The sequence below is a fragment of the Ovis aries genome, chromosome 19 (assembly GCF_016772045.2).
Source record: "Ovis aries strain OAR_USU_Benz2616 breed Rambouillet chromosome 19, ARS-UI_Ramb_v3.0, whole genome shotgun sequence".
Taxonomy (NCBI): Eukaryota; Metazoa; Chordata; class Mammalia; order Artiodactyla; family Bovidae; genus Ovis; species Ovis aries.
In genome coordinates, this window is record NC_056072.1 from 7,481,260 (window position 1) to 7,502,702 (window position 21,443).

General features: G+C 45.6%; 1 protein-coding gene across 1 annotated transcript in view; it reads left to right on the forward strand.

Moving 5' to 3' along the window:
* The window catches only part of CRTAP (cartilage associated protein), a 39,243-nt gene that overhangs the window by 10,409 nt on the left and 7,391 nt on the right, over nucleotides 1–21,443 (forward strand). Inside the window, exons 4-6 of the mRNA XM_015102223.3 lie at nucleotides 2,931–3,059; nucleotides 16,210–16,355; nucleotides 17,272–17,355. Coding sequence (XP_014957709.2) covers nucleotides 2,931–3,059; nucleotides 16,210–16,355; nucleotides 17,272–17,355 — 359 coding nt within the window. The remainder of the gene's footprint in view (nucleotides 1–2,930; nucleotides 3,060–16,209; nucleotides 16,356–17,271; nucleotides 17,356–21,443) is intronic.

Genomic DNA, 21,443 nt, shown 5'->3' on the forward strand with positions numbered 1-21,443 from the left:
GTCTTAGAAATGGCATAAATATGTGTGTGTGTCCCTTACATTTATAATTTGTTGGTTTGAATCAGGTTCAAAATAAAGTCCACACCTTGCACTCAGTTTCTTAACCTTTCACATTGCTGTGTGGCCATCATCGGCATCCATCTGCAGAACTTTTTCATCTTCTCAGACTGAAACTGTACCCATTAAACACTAGTCCCCAGGACCTCCCCAGTGGTCCAATGGTTAGGACTCAGCATTTTTCGCTGCTGAGGGTACAGGTTCAATGCCTGGTCAGGAAACAAGACTCCCTGCTTGGCAAAAAAAAAATAATAATAATAATTGAAGTGTAGTTAATTTGCAATGCTGCGTCAGTTTCAAGTGTACAGCAAAGTGGTTTAGGTATACATATACACACACACATTTTTTCCAGATATAATTTCCATTATAGGTTATTACGAGATATTGGGCAGGGTTCCTTGTGCTATGTATACAGTGCCTGGTGTGCCTGCTCGGTCATGTCTGACTTTTTGTGACCCGATGGACTGTAGCCCGCCAGGCTCCTCTGTCCATGGGATTCTCCAGGCAAGAGTACCGGAGTGGGTTGCCATTTCTTTCTCCTGCGGCTCTTCCCCACCCAGGGATCAAACCCTTGCTTCTTGCCTCTCCTGCATTGACAGGCGGCCTCTTCACCAGCCGAGCCCCTGGGGAAGCCCCCCTGTATATATGGGAGGTCTTTGTTTACCTGATTTATACATGGCAGTGTGTATCTCTTAATCCCAAACTCCTGATTTCTTCCCCCACCTCCCAAGCCCAGTGCTTCTTGTCCTCAGGGGAAGGGCTAGGATTTAGACCCAGGTGTTCTGACTGTGGTCTCACCTCTTAACCCGAGAAATAGTGTCTCACCTGAGGGGGTTACCCTGGATTAATACTTAATCTCAAACTTTATTTTTGATAGTTAATATAAGCGCATACTATCGCATGTGAAAGACGAAGGGATATAATGTGAAAGACGTCTCCTGCTTTCTCAGTTAGGTCCTGGCTAGAAAGAGAAGTGCTTTCCAGTTCCCCAATATAGTTACTATTGAAATTAATAATTCACGGACAGATGCTTCCAGACTAGGACAACTTGCTGTCCATCAGATTCTCTACATTCTCCACCTCCTCACCCCTGACCATGCACTGATTGAGCACAGTGTTGAGAATTCTTGCCTGAATCTTTTTTTTCTATGAAGGTTATGTGACTATAAAACCACTTTCCCCTTTATTTTTGTGCCTGCTTCTTCCATACAGAATACATACCCTACATTACACGCTATTCTGTCTTATGCTTTTTCCACTTAACAGTGTATCCTAACTAGCAGGTAGAGATCGTGTCATTCTTCTCATACTGCTGAGTACTCCGTTGAGGGTCCGGGGAGGAGTGTGCTACTGTTTATTCAACCGTCTGGTAGACGTTTGGGCGGCTCCAATCTTTTGCTTGGGTTTCCCCGGTGGCTCAGCTGATAAAGAATCCACCTACAATGCGGGAGACCTGGATTCGATCCCTGGGTTGGGAAGATCCCCTGGAGAAGGGAAAGGCTACCCACTCCAGTGTTCTGGCCTGGAGAATTCCATGGACTGTATAGCCCACGGGGTCGCAAAGAGTCGAACACGACTGAGCGACTTTCACTTTCTTTCAATCTTTTGGTATTATATCTACTACTGTACTGGGGAATTTTAGGGGGTTTCTTTGTTGTTGTTGTTGTTGTTGTTTGCTAAGTATGGAAATGTGTTTGCAAAGTCAGCATCAGTGGGAATGATGGTTCAGGGTGAATGTTTCAGTAAATTATTTGGTATTTTAAGGTACTGTTTTGTATTCCTGCCAACCAGGGAGAGTGCCTACTCCTCCACAGTCTTGCTGGCAAAATGTGTACCACCATGCTGGACACTGAAAGGAGGAAAGGGAAGGGCTGAGGACCACGCTGGACTTAGGGACCAGCCCCAAAAGTAGTATCCATCTGTTGTTAACTGTCCACATTTCATTGGCTCAGTCAGTCATATGGCCCCAGCTGAAATGCAAGGGTGGCTGGGAAATGCAGTCTTCCACATCTTTCTATGTGACTGTATTTGGCCACCTCATGCAGAGAGCTGACTCACTGGAAAAGACCCTGATGCTGGGAGGGATTGGGGGCAGGAGGAGAAGGGGACGACAGAGGATGAGATGGCTGGATGGCATCACCGACTCGATGGACGTGAGTCTGAGTGAACTCCAGGAGCTGGTGATGGACAGGGAGGCCTGGCGTGCTGCGATTCATAGGGTTGCAAAGAGTCGGACAGGACCGAGTGACTGAACTGACTCTCTTAAAACCTATATGGATTCTGTTGTTTGCATGGACCATAACTTCCTGATCACCATCCTACTGATTGGCATTTGGGTTACTTTCAAGTTTGTTTGCTTATGTGTGCCCAAGTCTAAAGAAAATTTTCCCAGAAGGAGACTACTGGGTTAGAGAATATGTGTATTTTAACTTTGATAAATTTTGTCAAATTGTTCTCCAAAAATATTGTTCCTTTTTTGCTCCTACCAACAAAATATGAGACTGTGAATCTTGATATTCTCTCCCTAACACTGGGTGTTGTCAACTTTTAAACATTTTGCCAATTTAATAGCTTACATTATTTTAGGATTTCTTAATTACACAGAAGGTTAAGGTCTTTTCACAACATTTATTAGCCCCTTTTATAATTTCTGTTAGCATCTTTTTGGCTATTTTTATAGCGAGCATTTGTCTTTTTCCTATTGATTTAGCATGCTTCATGTATTAAAGATTTTGGCCCTTTATCATAAGTGGTGCAAATATTTTACTTTTATCATTTTATCATGATCATTTTGGCCTTGTTTTGGGGGTGGGGCAGAAGTGGCATAAAGAAAATAATGAATGCATTGCCTGAAAATCTGTGTCTTCTTTCAGATCATTATGTGGAGGTCCTGGAATGCAAAATGCAGTGTGAGGAGAACCTCACCCCCGTCATAGGAGGATATCCGGTGGAGAAATTTGTGGCCACCATGTATCATTATTTGCAGTTCGCTTACTATAAATGTAAGTACTCATCTTCTAGGCAATCTGGGTAAGGTACTAAGACTCAGCTTCCACCTCAGTGGAGAGTACCAACCTTGTAAGATTGTCTTGGGGATTAAATGAGTTGGTAGACGTGGAATGCTTATGGAATTCACATACTGGCACAGGGCGAACTCTATATAACTGGTGTTTTTGTTTATTAATCTTTTTTTTTTTTTTTGACTGCTCCATGCAGCTTGCAGGATCCTAGTTCCCTGATCAGGAATGGAACACCCTGTAGTGGAAATGTGGAGTCCTAACCACTGGACTGCAACGGAATTCCTTTTAGAAATTCCCAATGGCTTCCCTGATAGCTCAGTGGTAAAAAAATTTGTCTGCAATGCACGAGAGGCAAGAGATGCAGTTTCTATCCCTGAGTGGGAAAGATTCCCTGGAGGAGGAAATGGCAACCCACTCTGGTATTCTTGCCTGGAAAATCCCACGGACTTAGAGGAGCCTAGCGGGCTATGGTCCATGGGGTTGCAGAAGAGTCGGACACAACTGAGTGATTAAACCCCCACCACTGTATATATCATTATTTCCCTTCCTCCACACCATTGACCTTTTCAGACTCTTAACCCTAAGATCATTGCAGTTGATCCTGCTTTGAACTTGGAGTTTCTCAATCAGAACCTTCCAGACGGACAAAGGGCTCACATGGGGGAGAGAGAGGAATTCAGACTTCAAAGCCCCAATTTCCTGCCTTCCCTTCTTTCCCTGTAACCAAGATAGCCGGGGGCCACTTGCTTGAGCAGCGTGTGCCCTGGCGGTTCAGTAATGAGCATGGGACGTTGCTAGGGTCACTTGCTACGGGGAAGACTCTGCTCTCCCGATGATATATCTGGTCTGTGGGCAGGAGTCTGACTAGCTTCCCTGAGGCTGTCTTTCAGACTCGGGTGGCTGGTCATGGGGCCTCAGGGATGTCTTGGAGGACTGACCGGTGACTTTGGCTTCCACAGCCCTCCTCCCCCGCTGTGAGCATCTTGTTCTTTGCGGAGTTCCCTCTGCCCACAGCAGACACCTGCCCACCTACCTGGTAATCCCACCTCGTCTCCTCTCCAGGACACACCAGAGGCCTTGCCTGCGGAAGGTCAAAAAAGGGGAAAAAAAGAAAGAGAAAAATTTTGCTTCATTCCCTCTCTCTCTATTTTAATTTTTTAACTAAAAAATTTAAACTTTTGCTGCTAATCAAGATGATTCCTTTGTTCCTAAAAAGTCTCTGATACTGACATTTACACCATGTTTTTCTGAGGAAGGTAACTGCCTCTCTCAGCAGTGAACCTGATCTTCACCAGCCTGAACCCCATCTAAATGTGCAAAGAAGCGGCCTGAAATGGCGCTTGGTCGGGACACTTCAGAGACCAGCAGGAGGCCGAGGACTGTTTTAGAGAGGTGTCTTTCTCGTGCCCCTTTCGTGGAGGGAAGGGCCGAGGACTGTTTTAGAGAGGTGTCTTTCTCGTGCCCCCTTTCGTGGAGGGAAGGGTGAGTTTATCTGCCACTGTCGGCCTGGCATAAACTGTCTGGTAAAGGATTCTTTAGCAGCGAGAACAAGAGTCTACTTCTGTGTAATGTGTGGACACGCTTCCCTACCGGGCAGCACCGAGTTCACAGCGTGTTCCAGCAAATATCTGTTGACTGCATTCTAGTGTGGAGGGGCGGTCTTCTGCCGGACAATGTCTTTGCTTATGAAGAGCCTTCTTTTTAAAAATAAGTACCTGGTTTAAGGTAACTGGTTTTGTTTTTTTTTCCCCTAAAAAGGCTTGTAGTATAGGTTTAGTGCAGTAAACTAAACATCACAGAGATATACAGAAAAACGTCAAGCACATCACCCATGCTAATCTCCCTGCTCCCTCTCACCCGACCCCAGATTTAACTACTGGCTTATATTTATCCACACTCGGAAAAATCTTATTTTAATGAGAATTACAGAAAATTATGTACTTTTTTTTTTTCCTGAAGATTGAAAAACATATTAGAAAGGATGGTATCATAAACTAGGGGGTGCGTCCTAAGTTGCTTCAGTCGTGTCTGACTCTCTGTGACCCTGTGGACTGTAGCCTGCCACGCTCCTCTGTCCATGGGATTCTCAAGCAGAATTCTGGAGTGGGTTGCCATGCTCCCCTCCAGGGGGTCTTCCTGACCCAGGGATCAAACCTGGTCTATTCTCTCTCCTGTATTGGCAGGTAGGTTCTTTACCAGGGAAGCCCCATGGACTAGGGGTGACTATCACCCAATTCAAACATTTATCAACACATTGCCGATCTTGGGTTTAGTTTCTACATGTTCTGTTGGATGAAAATACAGCTGGTGTTTTTGTTTCATTTTCATGAGAGGCTGTGCCAGCACTTCACTGAGCTAATTGTGATGGACACTGAAACTTGGCTCTTCCAACCACTGATCAGGCTGGGTTCAGTGGCAACACGCCAGAACACTGGAGTTCAGCACTGTACTGGACACGTCCAGGCTCTGGCAACTCACTGGTCACGCCTCTGAAACCTTTACTTGCTCTAAAAACCACCGAGCTTATCAGAAACTGACAAGGACAAAGGAGCTAAAAAAACGAGATTTTCAGCATTTATTGCTGCTCTGCAAGAAATCTTTGTTTTCGGGAGTATGAATAAGCACTGTGAGAGAAATGTAACTCTTGAAATTGGCTTCTTGAAAGTCAGCCCTGTTTTGAATTTCTTTCCCGAGACCCACACCAGGACACTTCTTGCGGGCAGATGTCATTTCCAGCCCCACAGACTTGTGAATAGCAAGTGTCCATGTGTGTGTGTGAGTTGCTCAGTCGTGTCTGACTCTGCAACCACGTGGACTGTAGCCTGTCGGATTCCTCTGTCCATAGAATTCTCCAGGCAAGAATACTGGAGTGGGTTGCCATTCCCTCCCCCAGCGGATCTTCCCAACCCAGGAATCGAACCCCAGTCTCCTGCCTTGCAGGCAGATATTTTTATCCTCTGAGCCACCAGGGAAGCCCAGAAGTGTCTGTAAGCAAGGGTTTTAAAGTTGTAGTTATGGGAAGTGGCCACAAGGGGGCAGCACTTCTTCATACTCAGGTCTGGTTACCTGGGCATCCAGAGCCTTAAACCAGTTTTCTGGGTTGTCCAGGAGAGCTGAATATAGGAGAAGAAATGGCCTGAGGCTTGTGTCTCATTCCTTTTTCCCACTGACCTTTCACATCACGAAGAAATCCCAGCCCCTGCAAAAGGGCTAGGCTGAGGGTGCGGTTGTACAGAGATGGGACGACTAACTGAGGGAGGCTGGAGTCAGGAACCAGCCACCAGTTCACGTGGAGACTTTTTCAAGCTCTTCCAGCCCAGCGGTCCACCAGTCTTTGGGTGCAGTGGACCTGGAACAGCTTTTCAAGGGGCTGGCTGAATCTGGATTGTGGTCCCACCTGAGGCAGACTTGGCACCACAGGTCCGAAGGTCTCTTTGGCTCATCCTCCCCAGCTCCTTCAGCCCCATGAGAATTCAACCTTGAGACCAAAGCCTGCTCAGGCCCCAGGGAAGTGGCACCAGCCCAGGGCCCCAAGGCCTGAGGGGATGTGGTAAGCACTGCTTTTTTTTAGATTGACAGTGTTGTGTTTTAGCTGTATAGCAACTTGATTCAGTTATGCTGTTTTCCAGATCCTTTTCCTGTATAAGATGTTACAGAATGTCGGGCAGGCTTCTGTGTACTGTACAATAGGTCCTTTTCTTGTATCTGTTAATCCCAACATCCTAATTCATCACTACCACCCTAATTTCTTCTTTGGGAATCATACGTTTGTTTTTTAACTCTGAGTCTCTTTGTGTTGCACAAATTAATTCGTTTGTATGAATTTTTAGATTCTGATGGTAAGCAATCATGCGACGTTTGTGTTTCTCGGTCAGACCTCCTTCACTATTTTGATCGTGTCTGGGTCCATCCATGTGGCTACCAGTGGCACCATTTCACCCTTTTTTATGGCTGAGTAATATTCCATCGTATGCTTGAGCCGCATCTTTTCTGTTCGTCTGCCGATGGACACTGTGATGGCTTCCATGTCTTGGCTGTTGTGAACAGGGCTGCACTAAGCATAGGGGTGCATGAGTCTTTCAGAATTCTGGTTTTCTTCGGTTATTCACGCAGGAGTGGGGTGGTGGGATCATATGCAAGCTCTGTTTTTAGGTTTTTGAAGAAACTCCATACTGTTCACCAGAGTGCCTCTTACTAATTTACATCCCAGACGGCAGCGTAGGAGGGTTTTCTGTGTCCCATGCTATCTCCACATTTATTGTTTCTAGACGTTTTGCTGATGGCCATTCTGACTGGTGTGAAGTGATATCTCCTTGCAGGTCATACTTGCATTTTTCTAACAATAGCCTTGTGGAGCATCTTTTCCACTGTTTTTTTTTTTTCAAACCATCTGAGTGAAAGGTACCTCTTGAAATTGGCTTTTTGAAAGTTGGCCATGTTTTGATTTTTTTTGCCCTACCCCAGGTCATTTCTTGAGAAAGAAAGAAAGAAAGTGAAGTCTTTCAGTCTTGTCCAGACTCTTTGCAACCCCGTGGACTGTAGCCTGCCAGGCTCCTCTGTCCATGGGATTCGCCAGGCAAGAATACTGGAGTGGGTTGCCATTGCCTTCTCCAGGGGATCATCCCAACCCAGGGATCGAACCCGGGTCTCCTGCACTGCAGGCAGATGCTTTATCCTCGAGCCACCATTTCTTGAGGGCAAGTGTCATTTCCAGCCCCACAGGGTTAGTGAATAGAAAGGGTCCACACGCAAGGTTTCTTTAAATTAAATAAGTTGTAGTTGTGGGACGAGGCCACAAGGTGGCAGCACTATGTCACGCCCTGTCTGGTCACCTGGGCAGACGCAGCCTCAGGAAAGCCTGTTCCTGGGTTGTCAAGGAGAGCGCCGTGTGGGAGAAGAAATGCCCAGGGGCTGTGTCTCTTTCATTCTACCCCTGCTTACCCTTCACCCCACGGAGAAATCCCAGCCCCCTGCAAAACCACTCTGCCGAGGGTGCTGTCACCTGAGACTGGTACCGAGTTCCCCCACCAGGACACGTCCAGGAGGCTGGTTAGCGAGCTCCTCCAGCCCAGAAGTTCCACCAGTCGTTGGGTGCCCTGGGCTTCACGTAGCTTCTGAAGAGCCTGCCTGCATCTGGAGCTCGTGGTCCCATCTGGAGGGGACCAGGCCCTACAGGTCCAAGGGGCGCTGCTTTGACGGCACGTAGTCCCCGGCTCCCTCAGCCCCGAGGGAGGCCAGTCTTGAGACCCAAGCCTCTCAGGCTGCGGGGATGCCACACCAGCCGGGCCCCACGGCCTGAGGGCAGTATGGTGGGCCCTGCTTTTCCTTTTCATGTAATGTTAGTTTCTGTGGACTTACAGCGCTGTGTTTGAGGTGTACAGCAACTTGACTCACTGGTACACAAGCACATAGATGTATTGTTTTTTGGATCCTTTTCCCTTGAGGGTTGTTAGAGTGTTGCACAATTTCCTCGGCTATCCAGGAAGCCCTTTTTGACCCTCTGTGTCACATATATGAGAGTGTATCTATTAATCCCAACCTCCTAGTTCATCCTTCCCACCCTAATTTGCGCTTTGGAAGTCATGTTTGTTTTGAAACTCTGTGAATCTCCTTGTGTTACATAAATGAATCCATTTCTGCCAGTTTTGGGGTTCCAACTGTAAGTGATCTCATACGATGCTCATCTTTCTCAGTCCAAGTTGCTTCACTCCGTGTGATCATGGCTAGGCCCGTCCAGACGTCTGCTAGCGGCATCATTTCATCCTTTCTTATTGTTCCGCTGCTCGGTCGTGTCCGACCCTTCGTGCCTCTGTGGACTTCAGCACACCAGGCCTCGCTGTCCTTCGCCGTCTCTCCTTTCCTATGGCCGAATAAGGTTCCACTGTGTACATGGGCCACGTCATTTCCTGCTAACGATGGACACTGCGGAGGCTTCCATCCCTGCGGTGTTGTAAGCAGTGCTGCACTGAATGTTGGGGTGCACGTGTCTTCTGAAATTCAGTTTTCTCCACTTGTACACCCAGGAGTGGGGTGGCCAAATCATATGCCCGCTCTATTTTTATTCAGTAGTTTTGAAAGAACCTCACAGTGTTCTCCAGAGTTCCTGTTACCAATTCACATTCACAAGACCTTGTAGGAAGGTTCTCTTTGCTCCACCCTGTCTCTGAATTTACTGTTTGTGGATGTTTTGCTGATCGCTATCCTGACTGGTGTGTGTTGGTACCTCCGTGATTCACATTTGTCTAGTTTAGAGCATTGCGTCTTTTTCATACGTTATTGTTTCAAACAGTAAGAGTTAAATTTACATTTTGAAGCAGGCTTCTTGAAAGTCGACCTTGTTTTGACTTTTTTTCCCCGTGATCTACCCCAGGGCATTTCTTGAAGGCAGGTGTCATTTGCAGCCCCGCGGGGTTATTGAAGTCAAAGTGTCCATTAGCCTAGGTGTTTTAAAGCTGTAGTAAAAAGAACCGGCCACAAGGAGGCAGCACTTCTTCACACCCAGGTCTGGTTTACCTGGGCAGCCAGAGCCTCAGAAAAGTCGCCTTCCGGAGTTGTCAAGGAGAGCGGAATGTGCCGGAAGAAACTCCTAGCGCTTGTGTTTCATTCCTTCTTCCCTAACCCTTTTACCCCACGGAGAAACCCCAGCCCCTGAAAAACCGCAGCGCTAAGGGTGCTGTTGGTAGGAACCCCAGGACATGGGGAGGGACCAGGTGACTTTTCCAAGCTCTTGAAGAGCTCACCAGTCTTTAGGTGCACTGCGCTTCCTGTGGCTTTTAATGAGCCGCCTGGATCTGGAGATTATGGTCTAATGGGTAGGATTCCAGGGACTGCAGATCCAAGGGGTGCTGCTTTGCTGCCACACAGCTCCCAGCTCCCTCAGCCCCACGAGAGTCCAGTCTTCAGACCCTAGCCTGCTCAGGTCCCCTAGGCCGTAGGGGAATATGGCAGGCACTGGGTTTTTAAATATTTTATCTTAGATGGAGTAGAATTTTACTATTGGATATGTTTTAGGTATACAGCATCTTGATTCAGTTGTGGATGTATTTTTTTTGACCCTCTTCCCTTATATCACAGAGTGTTGAGCACAGTTGTGCTATGATTACCTGTTTCATGTATGTGAGAGTATATATGTTGATCCCAGCCTCCTAATTCATCCCTCCTGCCCTGATTTCCTCTTTGGGCATCATATGTTTGTTTTGTAACTCTGTGAGTGTCTTTGTTCTGCATATGTGAATTCGTTTGTGTCAGTCTTCAGATTCCACCTGTAGATGGTCTCACATGACACATGTACTTCTCAGTCTGACTGACTTCACTGCAGATGAGCGCGTCTGGGTCCATCCACGTGGCTCCCGGTGTGTCGCTGTCTCTCTCTTTGGCTGAGTGACATTCCGTCGTACACGCGTGCCACAGCGTTTTCTGTTCGCCTGTCGATGGACGCTGCACTGGCTTCCATGTGTGAGTTGTAAGCAGTGCTGCACTGAACGCTGGGGTGTGTGTGTCTTTTGAAATTTCGTTTTCTCAGATTATACTCCCAGGAGTGGCGTGGATCCTTTTCCCTGCTTTATTTTCAGTTTTAAAAGAACCTCCACACTGTTCTCCAGAGCTTAGGAGGGTTCCCTTTGCTCCACCCCATCTCCACATTTACTGTTTATAGATGTTTTGCTGATGGCCATTCTGACTGGTTTGAGCTGTTACTTTCTTGCAGTTCTGATTTGCATTTTTCTAATAATAGCTTTGTGGGGCACTTTAACCACTGTCTTTCTGTTTTCTCTTTTCAAACAGTGTGATTGAAATTTACATCTTTAACTTGGCTTCTTAAAAGTTGGCCCTATTTGAAATTTTTTTTTCTTGACCTTCCCTGGGGCATTTCTTGAAGGCAGGTGTTATTTCCAGCCCTGCAGGAGTTTTGAAGGCAAGTTCAGTTCAGTTGCTCAGTCATGTCCAATTCTCTGCGACTCCATGGACTGCAGCACGCTAGGCTTCCCTGTCCATCACCAACTTCCGGAGCTTGCTCAGACTCATGTCCATCAAGTCAGTGATGCCATCTGACCATCTTGTCCTCTGTCGTCCCCTTCTCCTCCTGCCTTCAGTCTTTCCCAGCATCAGGGTCTTTTCCAGTGAGTCAGTTCTTTGCATCAGGTGGCCAAAGGATTGGAGCTTCAGCTTCAGCATCAGTCCTTTCAATGAATATTCAGAGTGGATTTCCTTTAGGATTGACTTGTTTGAGCCTCTTGCAGTCCAAGGGACTCTCAGGAGTCTTCTCCAATACCACAGTTCAAAAGCATTAATTCTTCGGCACTCAGCTTTCTTTATGGTCCAACTCTCACATCCATCCATGACTACTGGAAAAACCATAGCTTTGACTAGACGGACCTTTGTCAGCAAAGTGATGTCTCTGCTTTTTAATACGCTGTCTAGGTTGGTCATAGCTTTCCTCCCAAGGAGCAAGCATCTTTTAATTTCATGGCTGCAGTTACCACTTGCAGTGATTTGGGAGCCCCCCAAAATAAAGTCTTTCACTGTTTCCATTGTTTCCCTATCTGTTTGCCATGAAGTGATGGGACTGGATGCCATGATCTTAGTTTTTTGAATGTTGAGATTTAAGCCAGCTTTTTCACTCTCCTCTTTCACTTTCATCAAGAGGCTCTTTAGTTCCTCTTCACTTTCTGCCATAAGGGTGGTGTCATCTGTATATCTGAGGTTATTGATATTTCTCCCCGTAATCTTGATTCCAGCTTGTGCTTCATCCAGACTGGCGTTTTGTATGATGTACTCTGCATATAAGTTAAACAAGCAGGGTGACAATACAGCTTTGACATACTCTTTTCCCAGTTTGGAACCAGTCTGTGTTCCATGTGTGGTTCTAACTGTTGCTTCTCAACCTGCATACAGATTTCTCAGGAGGCAGGTGAGGTGGTTTGGTATTCCCGTCTCTTGAAGGATTTTCCAGTTTGTTGTGATCCGTACAGTCAAAGGCTTTGGCGTAGTCCATGAAGCAAAAGTAGATGTTTTTCTGGAACTCTCTTGTTTTTTTCTGTGATCCAACGGATGTTGGGAATTTGATCTCTGGTTCCTCTGCCTTTTCTAAATCCAGCTTGAATATCTGGAAATTCTCAGTTCACATACTGTTGAAGCCTGGCTTGGAGAATTTTTACTATTACTTTGCTAGCGTGTAAAATGAGTGCAATTGAGTGGTAGTTTGAACACTCTTTGGCGTTCTTTCTTTGGGACTGGAATGAAAACTGACCTTTTCCAGTCCTATGGCCACTGCTGAGATTTCCAGATTTGCTGGCGTATTGAGTGCAGCACTTTCACAGCATCATCTTTTAGGATTTGAAGTAGCTTAACTGGAATTCCATCACCTCCAGCAGCTTTGTTCGTAGTGATGCTTCCTAAAGCCCACTTAACAGTGCGCATAAAAGCCTGTTTTAAAGGTGTAGTAAAGAGAAATGACCACAAGGAGGCAGCACCACTTCATGTGCAGGTCTGGTCACCTGGGCAACCAGAGCGTCAGGAAAGTCAGTTCTTGGGCTGTCAAGGAGAATGTTGTTTGAGGTGTCCAGCAAATTGGTTCAATGATGCACACACATAGATGTATTGTGTTTTGGGTCCTTTTCCCTTCTGGGTTGTTAGCGTGTTTCACAATTCCCTGTGCTGTTCAGGAGGTCCTTTTTAATTTTCTATATTATGTATATGAGAGTGTATCTGTCAATCCTAACCTCCTACTTCATTCCTCCCACTCCAGTTTCCCCTTATAGAATCATACATTGGTTCTGAACCTGTGAGTCTCCTCGTGTTACATAAATTATTTGTATCAGTTTTTGGGTTCCAACTGTAAGTGATCTCATACAATATTTGTCTTTCTCAGTCCAAGTTAGGTCCATCCAGGTGTCTAGCACCATCCAGGTGGCTGCCAACGGCATCATTTCATCCTTCCTTGTGGCTGAGTACTACTCCATTGTATACCTGGGCCACATCATTTTCTGTTCATCTAACGATGGGCACTGCTGTGGCTTCCATTCCTGGGTGTTGTAAGCAGTGCTGCACCGAATGTTGGGATGCATGTGTTTTTTGAAATTCCGTTTTCTCCACTTGTACAGGAGTGGGGTGGCCAAATCATATGCCCACTCTATTTTTATTCAGTAGTTTTCAAAGACCTCACGATGTTCTCCAGAGTTCCTGGAGATTTAAATTCACAAGAACATTGTAGGAGGGCTTCCTTTGCTCCACCCTGTCTCCACATTTACGTTTGTAGACATTTTCCTGATGACCATTCTGACTGGTGCAAGTTAATACCTCCTTGTAGTTCTGATTGACATTTGTCTAGTAATAGCCATTGAGAGCATCTTTTTCATACTTTGTCTCAAACAGTATGAGTAAAATTTACATTTTTAAGCAGGCTTCTTGAAAGGCGACCTTGTTTTGACTTTTTCTCCTGTGGCCTACCCTCGGGCATTTCTTGAGGGCAGGTGTCATTTGCAGCCCAGCAGGGTTATTGAAGGTGAAGAGTCCATAAACCTTGGTTTTAAAGTTGTAGTGATGAGAAACAGCCACAAGGCAGCAGGACTTCCTCACACCCAGGTCTGATCACCTGGGCAGCCAAAACCTCAGGAAAGCCAGTCAATTCCTGGGTTGTCAAGGGAGCAGAAGGTGCCAGGACAAAGGCCCAGGGGCCTGTGTCTCATTCCTTTACCCCTTCTCCCCACAGACAAATCCCAGCCCCTGCAAAACCACTCTGCTGAGGGTGATGTCGTCCGAGGCTGGTGCTGAGTTCCCTCACCAGGACACGTCCAGGAGACCTGCTGGCTTCTGGAAGCTCTTCCGGCCTGAGGGCCCACCAGTCTTTGGATGCTCCGGGCTTCATGTAGCTTCTGAAGGGCCCGCCTGCATCTGGAGACTGTGGTCCCATCCTGAGGGGACCAGTCCTCCTTACAGGTGCAAGGGGCTCTGCTTTGACGGCATGTAGTCCCTAGCTCCCTCAGCCCCTTGAGAGTCCAGTCTTGAGACCCAAGCCTCTCAGGGTGCTAGGATGGGACACCTGCCCAGGTCCCCATGCCCTGAGGGCAATATGGTAGGCATTGCTTTTTTATGTAATTTTTAAAAACTTTAAATATAACTGAAATAGAACTGATTTATACTATAGTGTTTGTTGGAGCTGTACAGCAAATTGGTTCAGTTATGCACACACATGGATGTATTGTTTTTCAGATCCTTTCCCGGTAGTTTTACAGCGTGTTTCACGGAGTTCCCTGTGGTGTATAGTAGGTCCCTCTCGATTATCTGTTTATTATATATAAAAGAGTGCATCCGTTAGTCTTAACCTCCTAATTCATCTCTTCTGCCCTAATTTCCCCTTTGTGGATCATAAGTTTGTTTTCCAACTCTGTGAGTCTCCTTTTGTTGCATAAATGAATTATTATTTTCTAGATTCCAAATCTAAGTGATCTCGTATACCATTTGTCTTTCCCAGTCTGACTTACTTCACTTGGTCTGATCATGTCTGGGTCTGTCAGTGTGGCTGCCAGTGGCATCATTTCATCCTTTGTATGGCTGAGTAATATTCTATTGTAAACATGTGGCATCTCTTCTTTTTCCGTTCATCTGTCGATGGACACTGTGGTGACTTCCCTGTCTTGCCTGTTGTAATCAGGGCTGCACTAAGTGCTGGGGTGCGCTTGTCTCTTGGAGTTCTGGTTTTCTCCAGTTACATGCCCAGGACTGGGGTGGCCCAATCATATGCTAGCTCTGTTGTTAGTTTGTTTAATGAACTTCCACACTGTTCTCCAGAGTGGCTGATACCCAGTTTACATTCGCAACAACCTGGTTGGAGGATTCCCTTTGCTGCACTCTGCCTCTACGTTTGTTGTCTGTATACAGACATTTGCGGATGGCCATGCTGACGGGTGTGGGGTGATTCCTCCTTGCATTTTTGATTTGCATTTCTCTAATAGTAGTCATATGGATATATGTCACATACATACAATAGTAGTCATGAGTCTGAGCAGTCTCCGGGAGTTGATGATGGATAGGGAAGCCAGACACGCTGCAGTCCATGGGGTCGCAAAGACTCAGACATGACTGAGTGACTGAACTGAACTGAGTCATGTGGAGCAGCTTTTCCATTACTTCTAAAAAAACAGTATGAATGAAATTTACCTTTTGAAGTTGGCGTTTTGAAAGTCGGCCCAGTGTTGAATATCTTTTCATAGCCTACTGCAGTACATTTCTTGAAGGTAGGTGTCATTTCCAGTCCTTGCAGGGTTGATGAACAGGAAATGGCCTTAAGTGGGGGTTTTAAAGTTGTAGTTATGGGAAAAGGCCACAAGGTGACAGATCTGACTTCACACCCAGATCTGGTTACCTGGGCAGACAGAGCCTTAGGGAAGTCCTGTTCCTGGGTTGTCAAGGAGAGGGGAATGTGCCAGAAGAAACGCCCAGGGTACGGTGTTTCATTCCTTCTTCCCTTTCCCTTTCCCCCCATGGAGAAATCTCAGCACCTGGAAAACCGTTCTGCTGAGGGAGCACCTCCTCCGTAAGTGGGGGCGACTGTCAGGAAGGAGGGTGGAGGTGGGAACCCAACACCAGGACGCGAGGAGGGGAGACCAGTGACTTTATGAAGCTCTTCCAGCCCGGGAGGATCCACAGATCTTTGGGTGCCCTGGGCTTCTTGTGGCTTTTTGTGGGCCTGCCTGGCTTTGGAGATTGTGGTCCCATCAAGAGGGGAGCGGGCAGTACAGGTCCAAGGGGGCTCATTTGCTTGCACATCCTCCGTCAGACCCATGAGAGTTGAGCCTCCAGACGCAGGCCTGCTCAGGCCCCAGGGATGTGACACCAGCCCAGGTCACGGTGGCCTGACGGGGATTGATTCGTTACTTCTGCCTTGGCCTCTGTGTACCGAGGAACTCCTGTCGTTTTCACAAATGGATTCCACCTTTCCCTGGAGATCCTGTCTACGGCCCGTTCATTCCTGAGTTTTGGGGGTTTTTTCGTCATTGCAGGAGTTCCGTCGGAGGGGCTCGGAGAGGGGGCTTGTTGGTGATCTTTTTCTCCTGGAAGCTGTTCTTCCCCGGAGAACTGTTCCTCTGCGAGGCTGGCTGACTTCCTGTTCCTGTTTTTTCTCTTCCGCCCACAGTGAACGACCTGAAGAATGCGGCACCCTGTGCGGTCAGCTACCTGCTCTTTGACCAGAGCGACAAGGTCATGCAGCAGAACCTGGTGTACTACCAGTACCACAGGGACAAGTGGGCGCTGGCGGACGAGCATTTCCAGCCCAGACCGGTGAGCGCCTGCGCACCGGGCCTCGCGTTTCCGCTCTCGTCTTCATCCCACTTCCGGGAGACAGCTTGGCCCCTGAAGAGAAGGGCTGTTTCAGAAACCAGGGAATCTCAGCTTGCTTCTGTCGCTTTTTTGTCTTTTAACACTTTACCCCTTTGTTCTCTTTTCTAAATCCGCACACTCTCCTGAAATTTCAAGCATTGCAGAAACATTTCAGTTAGGAATTGACACTGCCTCTTGATTTTATGTTTTCTCTGTCTCATGCTGTGGTAAAGCTGTATGTGTGGCGTATAGCAGCATGTAATTCTTTATTTTTATAAGAATGGGGTCCTACATACTGTTTTACAACTCGCTTTGTGTGTTCTAAGAATTTCATCATGAATGCTTCCCTTGTTACTCTCATGCCATATATATATATTTTTTCATAATTAATAACTCTATGGCAGGGTTGTTTATGGATGGATCATCATTTCATTCTTTTGATGCACACACACAGTTTTGCACGTGTTCAGGGAAACTTGTGGATTATTTATCACTTTCAGAGGATCTTTTCTCATGTGCCCGTAAGTTGTATTTTCATTGAGATTTGTGCTGGCTGTCCTGGTTTTCTGTACATACATCTTCCTTCAACCTCACTGTTCAGACACACACACATACATTTCTCTTTCATTCACTTGGGATTGGCCACTGTTTTTCAAATTGAGATATAATTCATATAGTTGAAAGCGCATGCATTCTAAGTGCACAATTCAGAGGTTTTTGCGTAATCACAGCGCTGTGTGGCTGTTGCCACTATTTAATTTTGCATATTTTCATCATCCCCTCACCAGAGAAACCCCAACCCCTTGTTCCCTCTGCACCGCAGTTTTCCTGTTAAGTGGTTGGTTGTAAACACTGTTCTCTGTTTGTGTCTGAACAGGAAGCAGTCCAGTTCTTTAACGTGACCATGCTCCAGAAAGAGCTGTATGACTTTGCTAAGGAAAATCTCATGGATGACGATGAGGTGAGCTTTCATGTTTAGCACACGACTGACTGAGACAAAATATTCTTTACATCTTTGTTAAAAATCACTGGGAGGCCCCGTCATTCCTGAAATGAGACCCAGAAGAGGCCTTGGGAAACACGGTTTCTGTGAGTGTTTTAACGCGTCAGTGGACTGACCTGGACAAGAAGGGCTTCTAGGAAACCCAGGCTGAAGCACCACGCTTCCTGGCAGAGTTCAGAGCCGTGCTGTAGTCACCGTCATAGGAGCCATCCAGGCATCGTTTTTGTTTTATTTGTTTGTTTATTTATGGACCTTCGTTGCTGTGTCGGCTTTTCTCTAGTTGTGGTGAGCAGGCTTCTCCCTGTGGTGGCCTCTCTTGTATCGGAGCATGAGTTCTAGGACAAGTGGGCTCAGTAGTGGAGGCTCTGGGGCTCTAGAGCATGGGCTTCATAGTTGTGGCACACAGGCTTAGTTGTTCCATGACATGTGGGATCTTCCTGAGTCAGGGATCAAACCCATGTCTCCTGCATTGGCAGGCGGATTCGTTACCACTGAGCCACCAGGGAAGCTCCCAGACATTGTTTTTTTTTTTTTAATTTGTACTGGAATATAGTTGCTTTACAGTGTTGAGTTAGTTTCTGCTGTACAGCAAAGTGAATCAGCCATATATATACATTTATCCTCTCTTTTTTGGATTTCCTGCCCATTTAGGTCACCAGAAAGCATTGAGTTCCCTGTGCTATACAGCTGGTTCTCACTAGTTATCTATTTTATACATAGTCTCAATAGTATATATATGTCAATCTCAACCTCCTAATTCCTCCCACCTGGCCCTTTCCCCCTTGGTGTCTGTACCTTTGTTCTTTATGTCTGTGTTTCTATTTCTGCTTTGCAAATAGGTTCATCTGTACCATTTTTTAGATTCCACATACATAAATTAATATATGATATTTGTTTTTTTCTTTCTGACTTACTTAGTATGAAAATCTCTACGTCCATTCATGTCTCTGCAAATGGCATAATTGCATTCCTTTTTGTGTCTGAGCAACAAGCTTCATTTTTTAACTTTATAAAAATAGAATATTCAATTACTCAGCACTCTGAAGACTCTGGGAAACCCACATCCCAATTTTTCTGTCAGTTTGTGTGTGTGTGTTTGTGTGTTTTTAATGAGTGAAGCATTTTATCCTTCTCTGGGATTTTCTTGAAATTCCTGATTAAGTCTTACTCAGCCGATTCCTTTACTGATGGAGACTCTGCTGGTTATGGGGCAGTCATTCTGTGTTGGGGCAGTCTAGTCACAGCAAAGCCATCATCAGGGTTAGCGTTTGGGCTTCCCAGGTGGCACTCGTGGTAAAGACCCTGCCTGCCAGTGCAGGAGATGTAAGAGATGCAGGTTCAATCCCTGGGTTGGGAAGATTCTCTAGAGGAGGACATGACAACCCATTCCAATATTCTTGCCTGGGGAATCCCATGGACAGAGGAGCTGGAGAGCTACAGTTCACAAAAAGTCGAACACGACTGACCGAGCATGCATGCAGGGGTAGCATTTAGAGAGATGTGTTTGGAACAGACCATGGAATTCTTTCTGAGACAGCTAAGGACTCACCATCCTTCAGAGTTGGAAGACAGCTGAGGGCTTGTTCTCAGCTGACCCTTCACTTCATAGAAGAGGAACCCCAGGGAACAGGAAAGTCTGGAAGCTGCTCGGCCAGACCCAGAGCCCCGAGCCTCCACGTCTGCTCTTTCCCCTGCCCGTTTTCAGTGAAGCACCTGTAAGTAAAATGGCATCATGAAATTTGTTTTTTGTGGACAAATTCACATGAGTTGAATGGACCACTGCCATGCATTTAGCTGCCCTGAGCCTCAATTCTTTTGTGGAAAATGCAGCTGATAACGTTGACCTGGCAGGGTTGGAAGAAGAAAATACCACTTTGGACATGGAAGTGCTTTACAGAGTAGGAAGTGACGCACATGCCTTGTGTCTTGGGTTGGGTTCTCTGGAGGCAGATCCTGCAATAAGATCACAAGGATGCTGAAAAGGAAGGAACACAGGCCAGACACAAACTAGCTTGGCCGCTGTGGTTTAAGAAGTAGAGAAAAATATATTCGGGAAAATGGGGATGGATTGGGTTCCTGATTATCTAAAGGCAAAACTACTATTGAGATTTTGGTGTTTATACTTCTAATTTTTCCATATATTTCCAATATATTAATATATTCACCATAAACCTAATGGTAATTATATTTCAGAGCTTTTCCATTTAGCATTGATATGAGCAGTTTCCCTTGTTACATTTTTCTAGAACAGAAAACTGGTATGTGACATACTACTCACATACCGTACAATTTTCCTTTCTAAAGTGTACAATTCAGTGGCTTTTAGTGTATTCATAAAGTTGTACATTCATGCTACTATCAGATTTGAGAACATTTTCCTCACCCAAACGAAAGCCGAAACCTATTAGTCGTCACCTTACATTCTTTCCCCTCTGTCCACACAGCCTGTGCCCCCAGCCTCTGGCAAGCACTAACCTTCTCTCTGTCTCTGAATCTGCCTGTTCTGGACATTTCCTATGAGTGGAATCAAATGGATTTTGCTTTTTGCGATTAGCTCCTTTTCACTGAGTATGTTTTCCAAGTTTAGCTATGTTGCAACATGGATCACGTTACATGAAAAAATTCCTTTTCATTGCTGAATACTATTCTGCTGTGTGGACATGCCACGTGGCGTTTATTCTTTGACTGATGGATATTTGGGTTGTTTCCACTCTTTGGTACTTTGAATAATGATACTGTGTACATTTGTGTACAGATTTTTGTTTGGGTAAGAATTTTCCATTCTCTTATACTTAAAAGTGGAATGGCTGGGTCCCATGATAACTCTGTGTTTATCTTGTTAAGGAACTGCCTTCCAGACTGTTTTCCAAAGTGGCTGACCCATTTTGGATTTCCCACCAACAAATGTAGGAAAGTTCTAATCTGCTTCGTCTTCATCACCATTTGTAGCATCTGTCTTTCTTTGAGTGTGTGTCTGTCTTTTTTATTATAGGTGTGAAGTAGGTGTGGCGTGGTACCTCACTGCGGTTGTCATTTGCATTTCCCTATTGACTAATGATGCTGAGCATCTTTTCGCATGCTTACTAACCATTTGTATATTTCTTTGGAGAAGTGTTGATTCTATTCAGACCTTTTGCCCACTTTTTTTTTGAGAGAGGAGTGTTTTTGTTTTCCTTTGCCCATTTTCAAATTGGGTGATTTGTCTTTTCATTTTGAGTTGTGAGAGTTCTTTATATATTCTGGTTATAAAGTTCCCTGTCAGATACATTAATTGCAAACATTTTCTCTCAATCTGTTGGTTATCTTTTCACTTTACCCTTGAAGCTCAAATGTTTTAGATGTTTATGAAACCCAACTTACCAATTTTTTTCTTGTTACTTGTGTTTTGGTGTCATATCTAAGAAACTCATCCAAGATCACTAAAATATACTGTGTTTTTTTCCTAAAGTTTTTATAGTTGTAACTTTCATTTTTATCTATAATCCACTTTTTGTTAATTTTCCATATGATATGAGGCAGTGGTCCAATTTCATTTTTTTTGCATGTGGAAATGCTGTTGTTCCAGCACCGTTTATTGAAAAGACTCTCCCTGTTCAGCTGTCTGGGTACCTTCATAGGAAAATCAATTGATGTTAAATGTGAAGATTCATTTCTGGACTCTCCGTTCTATTCTGTTGATCTAGACTTCTATCCTTATGCTGGTACTGCACTTTTTGTTTTTATTGTTTTGTTTTTTTTTCAATGTAACCCATTAATTTATGTATGTATTCTAGATTTTATTTATTTAATTTTGGCTGCACTGAGTTTGTTGCTGTGTGTGGGCTTTCTCGAGTTGCAGCAAGCAGGGGCTACCCTAGTTGCGGTGAACAGGCTTCTCTTGTTGCGGAGCACGGACTCTAGGCTTGTGGGCTTCAGAAGTTGTGGTGCACAGGCTTAGTTGCTCTGCAGCATGTGGGGTCTTCCTGGACCAGGAATCAAACCCTTGTCTGCTGCGTTAGCGGGCAGATTCTTAACCACTGGCCCAGCAGGGAAGTTCGTTACTGCAC